The sequence below is a fragment of the Pan paniscus genome, chromosome 4 (genome assembly GCF_029289425.2).
Source record: "Pan paniscus chromosome 4, NHGRI_mPanPan1-v2.0_pri, whole genome shotgun sequence".
Classification (NCBI taxonomy): Eukaryota; Metazoa; Chordata; class Mammalia; order Primates; family Hominidae; genus Pan; species Pan paniscus.
The window spans coordinates 71,979,226-71,995,519 of record NC_073253.2 but is presented as its reverse complement, the minus strand read 5'-3'; the positions used below and the strand labels follow the sequence as shown (position 1 = coordinate 71,995,519).

General features: G+C 44.4%; 1 protein-coding gene across 2 annotated transcripts in view; it reads left to right on the top strand.

Annotated features, from left to right (window-relative positions):
• Positions 1-16,294, top strand: part of EGFLAM (EGF like, fibronectin type III and laminin G domains) — a 211,400-nt gene that overhangs the window by 88,645 nt on the left and 106,461 nt on the right. For both annotated transcript variants that reach the window (XM_003810957.7, XM_034960152.3), the window contains exons 4-5: positions 6,336-6,453; positions 8,037-8,172. In XM_003810957.7, the coding sequence (XP_003811005.2) occupies positions 6,336-6,453; positions 8,037-8,172 (254 nt within the window). The remainder of the gene's footprint in view (positions 1-6,335; positions 6,454-8,036; positions 8,173-16,294) is intronic.

Genomic DNA, 16,294 nt, shown 5'->3' with positions numbered 1-16,294 from the left:
GATTTTGTCAATGCAGAGTGAAAAGTATGCAGTAAAGAATAGTCTTGCTGGGCGCGGTGGCCGCCTGTAATCCCAGCACTTTGGGAGGCTGAGGTGGGCAGATCACCTGAGGTCAGGAGTTTGAGCCCAGCCTGGCCAATGTGGTGAAACCCCATCTCTACTAAAAATACAAAAATTAGCCAGGCATGGTGGTGCACGTTTGTAATCCCAGCTACTCAGGAGGCTGAGGCAAGAGAATCACTTGAACCTGGGAGGCAGTTGCAGTGAGCTGGGATCGCATCATTGCACTCCAGCCTGGGCAACAAGAGTGAAACTCTGTCTCAAAAAAAAAAAAAAAAAAAGAAGAGTCTCATCTTTTCTTGGGCTCTTCTTACATGGTAACCCAGGTTGATTTTGTATATTGTGTCATGTATTAGATAGATATAAGTCTAACAGGCCAGAAACTCAAATTAACAGTGTTTCTAATGAGATGTGCATTTACATTCCTCCCATGGAACTGTCTGGATGTCACTTTCTGTTGGCTTCACTTGATCAGAGAGCCAGGCTCCTTCCAACCCATTGTTCTGCCAACCCCTTGTGTCCTCCTGCCCATGGTCCAGAATGGCTTAAGCTGCCACATCCACACTCTAGCCAATAGATGAGGAAAAGAGGAAAGGAAACACACTCCTTCCTTTTAAGGGATATCTCAAAAGTTGGCCTCAGCATTCTCACTCACAACCTATTGGACAGAATCTAGCCATAGGACCACACTTGGAAAGGAGGCTGAGAATGTAGTCTTTGAGTGGCCCAACTGAAATATGGGGATTCTATTATGAGAAAGGAGAGAATGGATACTGAGGGACGAGTCATCCAGGTGACAGACTGTGAATGGAGGGAATGGAAAAGGCAGTTGAACATCTGAAAAACCAGGTGCTCATTTCAGAACTAGTTAGTGATGCTGTGTCTACGAGTCAGATGATTAGAACCATATAAAGTCATGGTGTGTTTCATGAGGGAAATCAGACCAACTGTTGCCCACAAGGGCAGTTACAGAAACTCTCTGAATCCAGTCTCATTGTCTGTAAAATGGAGATAATAGGACTGACCTCTTAGAGTTGTTGTGAAGATTAAAGGAAATGATGGCGTACAGAGATTTTATAAATTCCAAAATGCTATATAAATGAAAACTATAATGATGATACCAATTGTAAGATGAAAGTTTATTGTTCTGGCAATCTGTGAAGAAGGCAAGAGTACTGAAAGTCACCTGAGCTTTCTCACTGGGCTCAGTGACCAGCCTTGATTTTCTCTTCTATAGATGTGAATTCACTGCTCGCATAAAGCCACCAGCGGTGTTGAGCAGACAAAGGGGTTTTACATTCCAGAAAGAACCAGGCAAACACCAAGTAGGGGGTATTTTGCAGCAAAGCACTCAGCTTCACCCAAAAAATGGTGGGGGAAGGGCCTAGGGGAGACTGTTGAGGTCACTCTGGCCTCTACTCCAAGAAAGCAATTCCCCCGACTCTGTTTCTCACTAACTTGTGTAGAAATGAAGTGCAGGAGAGATAAACATCTTGACTTGTCTTCAGACTTCCACAAGGCAACAAAACAAAGCAAAAGACTGTTTCTCTACTTTGAAAAGAGCATGTTCAGCATCTGCCCTAGTTTGATGCCAGGCTGAAGTGGTGATGGTAAGACCTTTAAGGACAGAAATACAAAGATTTATGCTGTGTGGTATTTTACTACAAATTGTAAGGGTTATCACAAGTTACAATACATTGAGGATTCCATTTGAGAGGAGAGATGTCAGGGGAGGAAGTGAAAGTGAAATCACTGAATTCAACACGTTTCTGTGGCCCTGACCACTCAGCCCCCTTGATTTTTACCATTATGCCACTTTCCGGAGTGTCAGTGCAGGAAAAGAGACAGACGGGAAACAGCCAGCTTCAGGGAAGCTCACCCTCTACCCCTCAGAATGCACCCAAGCTGAAGGTAGCACTAGTCTTCCATATCCAATAAAGAGTTCCGGAATTTTTTGATCTATATATGGAACTACAAATACGATTTTGCTTGGTTTTCAGTGGTAACATTTAAATTTCTAATACGTTAACTTCCATGGTCGTAAAGAAATAATAATCTAGTTTCCAGTGATTATGGTAAATATTGTTTGTTGTTGATTTAAACATTATTTAATATTTTTTGTACATATACTGGCCAATTAGAACTTGGGCATTGGTGTCAAACGGAGAAAGGCTCAAATCCCTATTTTGCCACTGACTAAATCTTGAGCAAATTGTGAACTTTTCAGGGCTTAGGTTTTCTCCTCTGTAAATGAAAATAAGAGTGATACCTACCTCACGGAACTGAAGGAAGAATTAAATAAAGCTATACATAGCCTTCTTTCCCTTTGTTCATGAAACAGAGGAAACACCCATCATTGGTAATTAGTGGTAGCTGTGTTTGGTATTAAGTGATATCTACAATACTGTCTGAATCCATATCACCACCTATACTTCATCCAGCATCATGACTTCCCAGGAGTAAAGGATCCTAAAGCAAAAGCCTGGGAGAGTGCTGTGTTGGTTTGAAAGTGTTTCTGCTTCCTTGAGGAAAGCCTGGAGTGTTAGTCAGGAGAGGAGTGAGAACAGAGGGTTGGATCCACCTGTTGCCTCCAGTCTCTTAACCACCAAACTTGATGTGAAACCTGGAGACAGAAGGTGAAGCTCAGGAGCACAGATGTGAGGAAGTAGAGCTGGAGAGGGGATCTGAAGGCAGGTCCACATGTGCAGCAAAGGCCACTTGTGAAGCCACACGTAGGATGGAGTGGAGGTGGGAGGGAGGGAGGGGCAGACTGAAGACCCAGGCAAAGAGTCAAAGGGGCCGTAACTTGGGCACCAAGGTGGAAATGGGATGAGGGAACAGGTCTGAAAGGCATGGTGGGGTGGCTGGAGGGAGGTGGGCAGGAGAGTCAGTCCTGTCCCTGGAGGTGCTAATCCAAGGCCTGGGGCAGGAGTACTGATGCTGTGAGTCAAGATGCAGGGCTCAGTAGTATCAGCTGGCTTCTTGATGAGGTCATCTGTTTACATGAGACATCTTGGCTTGATTTCTTTCTTTAATCATTCATTAGTTCATTTATTCATTCATCAAGAAGCATTGCTTGAGCATTTGCTAGATGTCTGGTAATACTATGCTAAGCTTTGGGATGCCAGGGGAATAAGAACTTGCTTACTGGCTTCAAGTGGGTGGGGACAAGGTGACAAATCAACTGATAATTAAAATACAAGGTGAGCATTGCTCAGATTGAGGTGCACCAAGGACGCCAGGGCAGCCTAGAGGAGGGGCACCTAACCAGACTGGGGCGGGGCCAGAGAAATGAGGTAACGTCTCAGCTGATCTGAGTCATGAAGAATGAGTAGGGGTGAGCCAGGCAGGAGTAGGGAGAAGGACATTTCATGCAGAGGGAGCAGCAGGTTCAAAGGCCCAGAGGCATTGAATGGCATAAATTTGAGCCCTGCCAAGTTCTTAAGTATGACTGGAATGTAGAATGTAAGGAGGGGACACGGTACGGGGTGATGCTGGAAGGATAAACAGGGGGACACAAACATGCTCTTCTAAGGGGTTTTAAAGTGTGAAGTACGTGATCAGATTGCGTATTTAGAAAGATAAGTAGTATAGCACTGTGGAGTCCAGACTGGAGGTACAGGCAGGGCAGCATTGGTGGCAGGGGAATCAGAGCCCATTGTCATATTTATGAGGACTTGGTCTTCAAGGGCTGTAAGGATGAAATGACAGAAACACATTCAAGTGATATGAAAGAGGTGGAATCTGCTGCATGGGTAACTGATTAGATGGTGGTGAGGGGTGTAGGGTGAACTCATAGAGGAAAGCATCAAGAATTCTGGCCTTGGGTAATGAGAGAGAGAGAGAGATAGAGAGAGAGAAGGCAAGCAGTGAAGCTATGTTTTGGTTTGGTTTTGGCAGTAGGAGGAGGAATGATTAGTTGAGGTTTGGTTATGTTACACTTGGGGTGCTTGGTAGTCACTGGGTAGATGTTCAAGAGACACTCACAAATCCATGCCTGGAGACCAGGAGGCAGGCCAGAGCTAGAGGTGCAGAGTCGCGAGGTGTCACCCTGAAGGTGGTGCCAGAAGCTAAGGGAGTGGGAGATGAGTTTACCCAAGCAAGACTACGAGGGAGAAGAGAAGATGGTGACAGGGTGAACTCCTGGGAAAGACCAATCCTTAGAGGTAGCAGAGAAAGGGGGGTGGATGGAGGGTATTGGAAAGGAGCAACACGAGAAGTAGAAGGTGACCATGGAGGAGCAGAGTCATGATTTCCAAGGGAGCCAAGAGATTGAAGAAGCAAGGGTGGACAATGGTATTGAAAGCTGCAGCGAGTCATTAAAGACTGAGATGCACTCACTGGATTCACTACAAAGTTGTTACGGTGTCTTGGTAAGAACATCTCAATAGGTTTCTAGTGAGAGTGGCCAGGTGGGCGTAAGTTCAGGAGTAAATAGGAGGTGAGGCAGCAAAGAGAACTTCAAGGAGGTTGCCTCTAAGGAGAGGAGCTAGGGGTGCAGGTATGGTAGGGAATTACTGTTTTTAAGGTGTGTGAGTCTTGAGCATAGTAAATACAGAAGGATCTGGTAGATACTGGATCTAGGGGGATCAGGACAATGAGAGGAGGGGGAACAGATGGGGCAGTTCAGGGCCTGAGAGATGGGCCAAGCTCTGGAACAGCAGTTCACAAACCTGGCTGCACATTAGAATCACCTGGAGGGCTTTAAACAAATAGACTCCTGGTTCTGTCCCCTGTAGATTCTGATTTAAGTGGTCTGGAGTGGAGTTCGGGCCTCAGTCGTTTAGATCACCGAGTGATTCTAATGTGTAATCAGGGTTTGAGAACTACTGTATTAAGTATTCATTAATTATTTGTTGAATGCTTTAAAAAATTGTAGGGATGCCCTTAATTCTTCTTAGCAACAATGAACGTTCAAACATCTGCAAAAGAGCTTGTGAAGAAATTATAAGACATGGTCCCTGCTTTCAAGTTGCTTATAATCCCGTAAGAGAAATAGTAACAGTTTTTAGTAAATACAATGTAAATGTGTTAAAGTAGTGGCACAATTTTCATTAGGGTAAGATCACCAGACCTGCATGGTCAGGGAAGGTGTCAAAGGGAGAGCTTGGCCTTTGGAGTAGTCGGGGAGCCTAGGTAAGCAGAGAAGAGGAAGGTTCCCACATGCCCAAGACAATATCATGACCACTCATTTCCTGAGCACATCTTCCATACTGGCTGCTTTACACACAGTATCTCAAATGTTACAATCATGCAAGATGGTTATATGTCATGCTTGTTTTACAGAGGAAGAAACTGAGGCTTAATGAATTTAATATCAAGGACACAGCTAACAATAAGTGGCAGAATCAGGATTCAAGCCCAGGGCTGGTTGACTACAATGCCAGTGCCCTTTCCACTACAATGGGCTGCTGCTTCCCACCGATCAGACCCAGGCTCCCAATTACTATTTAGCGCTGTAGCTTTGGGGACACACCACTTTTGCCCAAGCTCAAGGTGGAGAAAGCCCTCTTCCGCTGGGGCTTCCTGCTCAGGGCCCTTTGTGCAGGGGAAGTACACACACACACACACACACACACACACACACACACACACACACTTTTAAGAAAGTCTTCCTGGTGATTCTGATACTGTTTAAAATTTGAGAACTAAAACTTCAGTCCCTACTTTGTAGGTACAAATCAAGACCTCAGTTTCTTCAGCTGGGGCTTCCTGCTCAGGGCCCTTTGTGCAGGGGAAGTACACACACACACACACACACACACACACACACAGACATACTTTTAAGAAAGTCTTCCTGGTAGTTCTAATGCTGTTTAAAATTTGAGAACTAAAATTCCAGTCCCTACTTTCTAGGTACAAATCAAGACCTCACTGTGCAGCTGCAGCTATTCCCTGAGCATCTGAAATCTGTAAATGGAAAGAAGGAACTGGGGAATTACAGCCTTAGAAAGAATCATTACCTGCCTTCCAGCAACGTAGTACTTTGATCAGAGAATTCTGATGTTCACAGTAACATTTGCTAGTGTGAATGTATCTAGTTCTAGGACCATGGATAGATTTCAATAAAGGGCCATCCTCCAGTCTTGGAAAATATGTCATGGCTGTTTTTTTCTTGGCAAAGTTTAAAACTGGGCCAGTCCTAGACAAAGCAAAACATTCTCTGTGCCAAGCAGTTTCACAGGGGCCTCGAGATATAAACCTCGTGGAAATTGTACAATTTACCCAAACAGATCTACTGATTGTTAGCATCTTTCTTGTTTGGTCATTGACAGGAGGAAGTGATTGGAGATTTGAAACCAGGCACTGAATATCGTGTGAGCATAGCAGCTTACAGCCAGGCTGGCAAAGGGCGGCTGAGCTCTCCTCGGCATGTCACCACTTTGTCCCAAGGTAAAGTAGGTTCAAATTCATTAATAGGTGGCAGGCTGCTATCCATGCATCCTTCATTCAGCAAATATCAATAGGGACTTACTATGTGCCAAGCACTGTGCTAGGCTCTGGGAATTCAGTAGAGAACAAAAGCAAGCATGGCTCCTGCCCTCTCAGAACTTATTGGGGTGAGTCTAGACATTCCCTCATTAGTGTGTAGTCACAGAGTGTGGTAGATGCTCCAGCACTGTAGGAATGTACAACACAGGGGTAAGGGAAGAATTCCCTGAAGAGATGACAACTAGTGGAGATCCTACGGGCAAGTAGGAGTTAAGAAGGTGAGGAAGGGGAGTGGGAGAAGAGATTTATAGGCAAAGGGAATGCAACTAATGTTTATTGAGGTGGCACCAAGTGGACAGTAGGGTACAAAGTTGGGTTGATGCTGGTCACTGCTGGCAAGGAGCTTTTTGTGGAAGGAGAAGCCAATGACAAATGAGTGACAGCAGCACTTGTTTTTGTTTTTTTTTTTTTTGAGACAGAGTCTCACTCTGTCACCCAGGCTGGAGTGTAGTGGCGCGACCTTGGCTCACTGCAACCTCCACCTCCTGGGTTCAAGCGATTCTTCTGCCTCAGCCTCCCGAGTAGCTGGAACTACAGGCACATGCCACCACACCTGGCTAATTTTTGCATTTTTAGTAGAGATGGGGTTTCACCATATTGGCCAGGCTGGTCTCGAACTCCTGACCTTGTGATCCACCCGCCTCTGCCTCCCAAAGTACTGGGATTACAGGCGTGAGCCACCGCGCCTGGTGACAGCAGCACTTCTAAGGACTGCACCGGAGGCTGTGTAGCACACAGGAGGGCGCACTTCCTCTGCCCCAGCCTCGGAGGCTTTCAGAAAAGTCCTACCTTTGGCCCGAGTTACAAAAAATGCATAGGATTTTGCTAGGAAGAAAAGACAGGAAAGGTCTCCCAGGCAGATGGAGTAGTGTGAACAAAGGCTGGGAGATGTGTGTGTCTGGAGGTGATCAGAAACAGCGGTCACTTGAAGTGATGGGATCATGGGTGACTCCTGCATCTTTACATAGAAGGGCATTTCCCAAATGACCTACCATTACTATGCATTCTGATTGTCAGGGGCAAAACACACAGAGAAAAGAATGTTTGGCAGTGATCCTAGGCATTCAATTTTCCTTGAAGGTAAATATCAGTTCTGACAATGCAAACAGAGATGGAATGCTGTTAGGAGTTGAGAATGTGACAGAAGGTTTTCCAGGGAACTTACCACTGTGTGTGCCAGGATCAGTGGCTGGGACATAATTAATTGGATTTGCAGTCAGGGGCGCAAACAGGGAGAAGGGGAGACCAGCTCTCATTGACTCGAAACTCACATGGTGATCAAGTTGTGATTATGTTTTTATATTTGTTTGGTTTGGCTTTTGAGGCTGTTCTGAACAGAGATATTTTGGGTATAGGAAGCACTCGAGCTGTTTATGTATTATATTAAACGTCTCCAATGGCTGAGACCACCAGCCTAGCCTATTAAACCTCTCCAACGGCTGAGACCACCAGCCTAGTCTAGTTGTGTTTGTCATCCCACCTAGATTCCTGCCTGCCTCCTGCAGCTCCCCAGCAGCCACATGTCATTGTGGTTTCGGATTCTGAGGTGGCCCTGTCTTGGAAATCTGGAGCAAGTGAAGGAAGCGCCCCTATTCAGTACTATTCTGTGGAATTCATCAGGTAAGTCTGTATGTCACATTCAAAAGCCAAATGTGTGCTGGGCGCGGTGGCTCACACCTGTAATCCCAGCACTTTGGCAGGCTGAGGTGGGCAGATCACAAGGTCAGGAGTTCGAGACCAGCCTGACCAACATGGTGAAACCCCGTCTCTACTAAAAATACAAAAATTAGCTGGGCGTGATGGCACGTGCCTGTAGTCTCAGCTACTCAGGAGGCTGAGGCAGGAGAAATGCTTGAACCCAGGAGGCGGAGGTTGCAGTGAGCCGAGATCATGCCATTGCACTCCAGCCTGGGTGACAGAGCAAGACTCCATCTCAAAAAAAAAAAAAAAAAGCCAAATGTGTAGATGTCAGAATTCCAAGCCTGACATAAGACAATGAGGAGAGTCACCTCCAGGTCTCTACCATATATATATATTTAAGAGCGAACAGAGGCTTGGAAGCCCGTGTATATACTTAGGCCAGTAATGATCCCCACACATCTTTGTTGGTGGGTCATCTGGTAAACCTGTCTGTATCACATACCTCTTCCTCATTTCCCTGGCACAATCAGAGACTGTTCTAGGCTCTGAAAACTCCTGAGGTACCATTTCTGATAAGCCTGCCTACATTTCAAGCATGAGCCTTGCCCTCCTGGCTTTGAAATATTATATATGAAAGTAAATATTTGATGATGCTGTTTCTTAGGAGCAGGGGAAAAATCTTTTAACAACAAGGACAACCCATTGTTTCTTTCACGTCCGTATTGCCTTGGGACAAGTGTCTTGGTTTGGCCTCAATGTTTTTCTTTCATCTACCTCTCCATTTCTTATTATTCAGCTTAGCAGAGGGTAGAGAGTGATTGGAAATTCTTTACAGATATTAAAGCATTGATTCTCAATTGAGTGCTGCTATGTAATTTTAAAGAAAGAGAGAAAGGAAAACAAAGGTCAACAAAAAGAATTCCCAATCTAAGATATTTCCTCTGGACTCTAGTTGCTGTTTCATTTTGAATGGAAGCGGTGGCTGGTGAATGAGTCTGAAAACAATGTTTGTGGAGTTGGGATTCTCCACGTTAAAGGTGATGGGGCTTGTCTGAGGCCTGCTGCTTTCTGCATTCATAAAGAGACTGGTTCGGGACCTCATTCCTAAGGCTCTCTGAAGCTGGGACAAAGGATTCTCCCAAGATTTGATTAGCTCTGCTTCTGTGTCTTGACTTCCTAGCCTATTCCTTGGTAATGGAAAGCAGATATTTGTTTCTTCAGAGGTGAGGTACTGCACTGAATCTCTTTAATGCTTGAGTACAGAGTGTTTCACACAGGACTTGGTAAATTGCAAGTGTCAGAAGTGTGAAAGGAGAAGATGAGGCAGTAATGCATCAGCTCCTGTAACTGAAAAGTCCAGCAGCAAATCTAAATTCAGGGGAAGCTAGATCCGTGTCAATTCAGCAGTCTGACTCCATGCGCCTCTCTGTTTTAGTGGCTTCATTTTAGATGGGCTTTTCCCATAGGGTGGCAAAATGGCCAGCAGGCAGTCAAGACCTACAGTGACCAGCCTAGCTCCCTAGGAAAGAGAGTGGCTTTCTCCATGGACCCAGCAAAATCTCAATATTTATTCTCATTGGCCAAGCTGAAGTCCCTTTCCATCCTTTGCACAAGTCACTGTGACCCGAGTGGGAGAATTCATTGATTGGTCAGGCACTGGTCATATTCCAAGCTCTGGAATTAACGACTGATTGTTCACTCAAACCTGGAGTATGTGGATTGAGTATTCAAGAGGATTGGATCCTCAAAGGAAAATTGTGTTACAATTACTGGAAAAGAGGGGAATAGGGTCTAAGAATTTTTTTTATAATGCCCACTGCAAAGCCCCAGAACAATACTTTGCATTGAAGATAATCTACGTCCCTGCCATTGAACAGATTTTGTAGGCAAAACCTGGAATATCCCTTAAAAAAAAGATTCTAATCCTGGTTCCAATACTGGTTAAATGTGCTACACTGAAAATCCTAAAACTTCAGCTTTCTCATCTGTAAAACTTGGGGCAAAACTTAACATTTATAATTTACTTCCACAGATACATTAGACAACACCAGCAAAGCAAGATGTAATACTTTAAAATTTTGAAAAATGCACACTTCTGGCCAGGCGCGGTGGCTCACCCCTGTAATCCCAGCACTTTGGGAGGTCATGGCAGGCAGGTCACCTGAGGTCAGGAGTTCGAGACCAGCCTGACCAACATGGTGAAACCCCATCTCTACTAAAAGTATAAAAAATTAGCTGGGCATGGTGGCGGGTACCTGTAATCCCACCTACTCAGGAGGCTGAGGCGTGAGAATTGCTTGAACCCGTGAGGCAGAGGTTGCAGTGAGCCGAGATTACACCACTGCACTCTAACCTGGAGGACAGAGCGAGATTCTGTCTCCCAAAAAAAAAGCCCAGTTTTTTATGTTTTTATGGTAGCCTGGCAGATAATCTGTGTAACCCTGAGCAAAGGTAAGCATTATTTACTATTAATTTTTTGTTCAAACACATATTTTAAAATTTTCTCTATATCTATGTAAGGTAGAAATGGCAGTTTCTTAACCTTGTCTGCACACCTGAAAGTAGAAGATGAAAGAGAGTCACTGGATTCAGACAGAAGAACTGGGAGAGAGTGCTGCCTTCTCTATTGGCAGCCGTGTGGCCCAGTACAGGTTACTTCCCCTACTGAGCCTTGATGCCTCTCATAGTGTGGGGTCCCCTCAAAAGAGAGCCGGAGATAAGGACTTGAGTGCAAATAGTTTATTTGGAAGTGGGAATGAGAGAGTGGGGAGAATGAGACAGGAAAGGAGGATATATATATAAGGGTGTGTTAGTGAAGTCACTGCTGTAGGCAACGGGGTCTTCACTGGGGTCTTGATTCCATTGGGATCTCTCTGAAACCCACAGAATTCTTCTCACATTGCCCATGAAAAAGACAGGAGACATGGATCCACTGGCTTCTTCCTCCTCTGTCCTTTCAGCATGCTCCTGAGGGTATAACTCCTCCACATTTTATGATGAAGGGGGGAGTCTGGAGAGGTGAGAAGTGACAGGAGCACAGCATGTGTCTGAGGTCACATGCTGGTTGCAGGAGGTGAGTGAGCCCTCCAAGAACTGTCCATGCCACAGCTGCTGCTGAAATCAGGGGACAAGGGGAGGTGAAATGGCCCCAGAGGCATCGGCTACAATCTCCTTGTCTGTAAAACGTGGGCGATGACTTCTTCCAGCCTTATAGTGTATGGTTAGGAGGACCAAGTGATATTCTTGAAAATATGGGAAAGAGAAGAGCTTTGAGTAAGAAAAAGCTGTGTTGATGTTAAAAACCTACAAAAGTATAAGGTATATGTGGGTATTATGTACAAGTACAATTCCAATTAAAATGCGTTTTAACATTTAGAGCTGTCTAATATCTAAGGGGCTCAAGGTCTCAAATTCATATGTATATATTTTGAGGCAGAGTTTCACTCTTGTTGCCCAGGCTGGAGTGCAACAGCATGATCTCAGCTCACTGCAACCTCTGCCTCCCAAGTTCAAGTGATTCTCCTGTCTCAGCCTCCCGAGTAGCTGGAATTACAGGCACCCACCACGATGCCTGGCTAATTTATGTATTTTTAGCAAAGATGGGGTTTCACCGTGTTGGTCAGGCTGGTCTCAAACTCCTGACCTCAAGTGATCCACCTGCCTCAGCCTCCCAAAGTGCTGGGATTACAGGCATGAGCCACTGCGCCTGGCTTCTTATGTATATTTTAAAATTATATGCCATTCCAACCAACTGCTAATATATACTTATCTCTTTACCTTGACAAAATACCTTCACAGTGTCTGGAAGGTTAGTTTCAAATTTAGAATTCTTATAGTCGTTGAATTCCAAATGGAACATGGGAATATGGGAAGGCCCAGTCATTTGTTACATCCCCTGTGCTAGGAATTCTGCCTCTATCTCTTCCAGAATATGTGACTTCAGTCAAGTTATCCTTTCTCAGAACCCCTATTTCCTTTTCTGTAATATCGAGCAAATGCAACCCTCATTGCAGAGCTCTTGCTCATACTCCTCATAAAGTATCTATACACGTAGACACTCAGCGTGTATCTGTTTCCATCCTACAGTACCACCATTTCCCTTTCACAAAAGTAGAAATTGAGACTCCATTGCATAAGTTACTTTGCCAAGATAAAATGACTGGTTGGGGACAGAATAAAATTAGAACCGAATTCTCCTGACTTCCGGCCCGGTGCTCTTTTTATGAATCCCCATGTCCTTTCATGTTTGTGACCCACCTTCAGAGATGGAAGCTTAGACCCAGCCTGCCCAGAGCCCTGCTGGCTGAGGAAATGAGAAACCTCATCTTAGGCTGCTGTTTGATGTATTCCTGAAAGAAAGCCTCCACAGCTTGTTGCAGCATTTAATGTTTGGCTGCAAAATAAATCCATTTGTAAACATCTCGGAGCCTATCCCATTATAGGTGAGTGAATGTATGTTCAGAGAGAGCTTTCCTGGGCTCTAATGCTGAAACTGCAGTTTGTGTGTGCTACGTATGGTCTCAATGTTTATGTCCTCCACAAAACTCATACGTTAAATTCGAACACCCAAGGCGATGGTATTAGGATGAGGTCTTTGGAACGTGGTTAGGTCATGAGGGCAGAGCCCTCAGGAATAAGATTAGTGCCATTATAAAAAAAGCCCAGGAGGTCTCTCACCCCTTTCGCCATGTAAGAACACAGTGATAAGATGCCATCTATGAACCAGAAAGGAGACCCTCAGCCTGGGCAACATAAAAAAATTAGCTAGGTGTGGTATTGCACACTGTAGTTCCAGCTGCTCAGGTGGCTGAGGCAGGAGGATCACTTGAGCTTGGGAGATCAAGGCTGCAGTGAGCCATGATCATGTCACTACACTCTAGCCTGGGCATCACAGTGAGACCCTGTCTCATAAAGAAAAGAAGGCAGACCCTCACCAGGCAATGGACCCTCACCAGGCAATGGACCCTCACCACACACTGAATCTGCTGGCACATTTATCTTGGACTTCCTGGCCTCCAGAACTATGAGCAATCAATTTTTGTTGTTTATAAGTTACCTAGTTTATGGTATTCATTATAACAGCCCAAAGAGACTAAGACAGTAAGAAAGGATGAAAGGCTTTGGGTGGGGGAGGGGGTTGTCTGCAGTTATTTTATTTTCCCCCGAGAGGTCCATTTAATGTTTAATAGTGAATTCCTTTTTCTACTTCCTGTGTACAGAAGCACACGTGACAGGTTTCTGTGTGAGCCAAAAGGTCCTTATTATTATACATCTAAGGGGCAGGACTCTGGCAGGCCAAGGCTAGGAAATTGTAGAAATTGGTTTATCCCCAGAAGTGATCCTCAGATTCAGATATCTTAATGTGAAGTTCTTGTCTACATTCTGTCACTGGAAGGTAAGGTTCCAGTTCTCTCTCTGTCCTCATGGGCACTTCTGCATCATTTACTCTTCTTATTTGCTATTCAATGGAGATAAAGATTTCAAAGGCATTGTTAGGAGATAGTCTAACAAATTTTCTTTTTTTTTTTTTGAGATTGAGTCTTGCTTTGTCACCCAGGCTGGAGTGTAGTGGCACGATCTTGGCTCACTGCAACCTCTGCCTCACAGGTTAAATGAATTTTTTTTTTTTTTAAATATTCAGCTAAGCCAGGAATGGTAGCTCACATTTGAAATCCCAGCTACTCAGGAGGCTGAGGCAGGAAGACCACTTGAGCCCAAGAGTTCTAGGCTACAGTGAGCTATAATTGTGCCACTGTATTCCAGCTCAGGCAACAAAGTGAGACCTCTGGTTAAAAAAAGATTAACCTGGCCGAGCGTGGTGGCTCACACCTGTAATCCCAGCACTTTGGGAGGCCGAGGCGGGTGGATCACGAGATCAGGAGATCAAGACCAGCCTGGCTAACACGATAAAACCCCGTCTCTACTAAAAAATTCAAAAAAATGGGCCGGGCGAGGTGGCGGGCACCTGTAGTCCCAGCTACTCGGGAGGCTGAGGCAGAAGAATTGTGTGGACCCGGGAGGCGGAGCTTGCAGTGAGCCCAGATCACGCCACTGCACTCCAGCCTGGGCGACAGAGCAAGACTCCGTCTCAAAAAAAAAAAAAAAAAAAAAAAAAAAAGATTAACCTGAAAAATTGTGAGACCAGGGTATGCTGACTACTTATTTGCTAGTTTTGATGATATTTCAAGTAGACGTTATGCATAATATGATGATGTCTTGAGTCAGGGGCTTAGGACCAAGCAAATTTTTGTTCTTCATCCAACTTCTATTACCCCCAAAATAGAGGACACCTCTAGTGTGAGCATTCTGAAGGCGCTCTCAGTAACTGCATCAGAGAAGAGCTTGGTCTCAGGCCCAGGCAGAATAAAAGCTTTTAGGTGGCAGGAATCTTCATGATCTCCCCCAAAGTTGGTCTGGAGGCTATTTGTTAGCTTTCTTTATAGCCATAGATTTTTATTTTTTAAGCAGTGTAGAAAAGATCTGAAGAGGCAAGTTCTGAGTAAGCCTTCAGGCTGTAACATATTTTGCAGTGTTTTAAACACTTTTACTTGCTTTTTTAAAACACAAAAGCCATGTGTTTGAGGTGAGGGAGAATATTTCTTTTCTAAAGTGACACTAAAAATTTCTTTGGGGGCAGCAATTCTTAGTGTTTATTAAAATAAGAACCAAGCATAAATATAGCTACCTATGTTTTGAAATATCTTGGCTATAAATATCTGAGAAACCTTCCTCCTTCTGCCTAAGAATTTCCCCTTTCTCATAAGCAAATAATATATAGTATGGTGGCAATGAAAACCAAAGGCCTGGAAAAACGTTCCTCATCACTGAAGTTCCAATCGGGGTGCCATGCCTGTCGTATGCTGTCTATCGAGTTGGATAAACATGAAAAATAGTTTTCATTTAACTTACCTACAGTTTTTCTAAAGGTGTCACCTTATTGGCTAAAACTGCTTCAGAGCTTTGCATTGTCACCTTCTGGAAAGGGCAGGCTAAAGCTCAGCAATGGCTGTTTTTAGTTAAAAGTCCACCATTGGCCGGGCGCAGTGGCTCACGCCTGTAATCCTAGTAATCCCAGTCCCAAAGAGGCAGATAACTTGAGGCCAGGAGTTTGAGACCAGCCTTGCCAACATGGTGAAACCCCATCTCTACTAAAAATACAAAAATTAGCCGGGTGTGGTGGCACACACCTGTAATCCCAGCTACATGGGAGGTTGAGGCACAAGAATTACTTGAACCCAGGAGGTGGAGGTTGCAGTGAACCTAAATCATGCCACTGCGCTCCAGTCTGGGCAACAGAGTGAGACTCTCTCAAACACACACACACAAAGTCTACTATTTGCTTATTTTGGGTACATGTGAAAGTTCAGAATATGTCTGTGTATGTTTTAGGGACTCGGGTCAAGAAACATTCTCTAAATCTCAACGTAAGATATTTATATTAATAAGTGAGAAGGAGCAAAGCTTCCCCTCTTCTTCCTTTGTGACTTTTCTGCCTAAATATTCCTCTAGTCCCTGGCAGATGCCTTCCATAATAAGACTTGAAGAATTCATCTTCACACAGGGCTGCTTCTAGGTGGATTGCAGTACCTACATATTGGTTTCATTTGAGACTTTCAAGGTCATGCAACCTGGGTGGGTTTTTTAAAGTATTACTCGCAAATTGATATTTTTGTCAAAAGTCATCTCTCTTTCCATCTCATCATAGACTTCCATATTCTGTAAGTAACAAAGGAACTTAATTAGTTTCCTCACAGGAAGTGACCCTGCAAAGGCTGTTACTGAAATGAAGATCAAGTCTGGGATTCAGAATGGAAGCTGAACAGAGGATGGATTTTCTTTGAACTGTTCTAAGGGATGATGTGATTTGACTCATGGTCAAGGTCAAAAGCTGTGAAGGTTAAAGGCATTTCTCATTCAGAATTGAGGCTTATACCCTGATTCATAGTATCATCTCTTGAGGTTTAAGTGTGTCCAACTGTGGAATCAGGAGATACAGTTCTGCACCAGCCTCTAAGCCTGGCGAAGTTGCTTGATTCCAGTCCTCAGTTTCTTTCTCTGCAAATTAAGGCATGCTGGATACATGACATCTAAAATCCTGTGA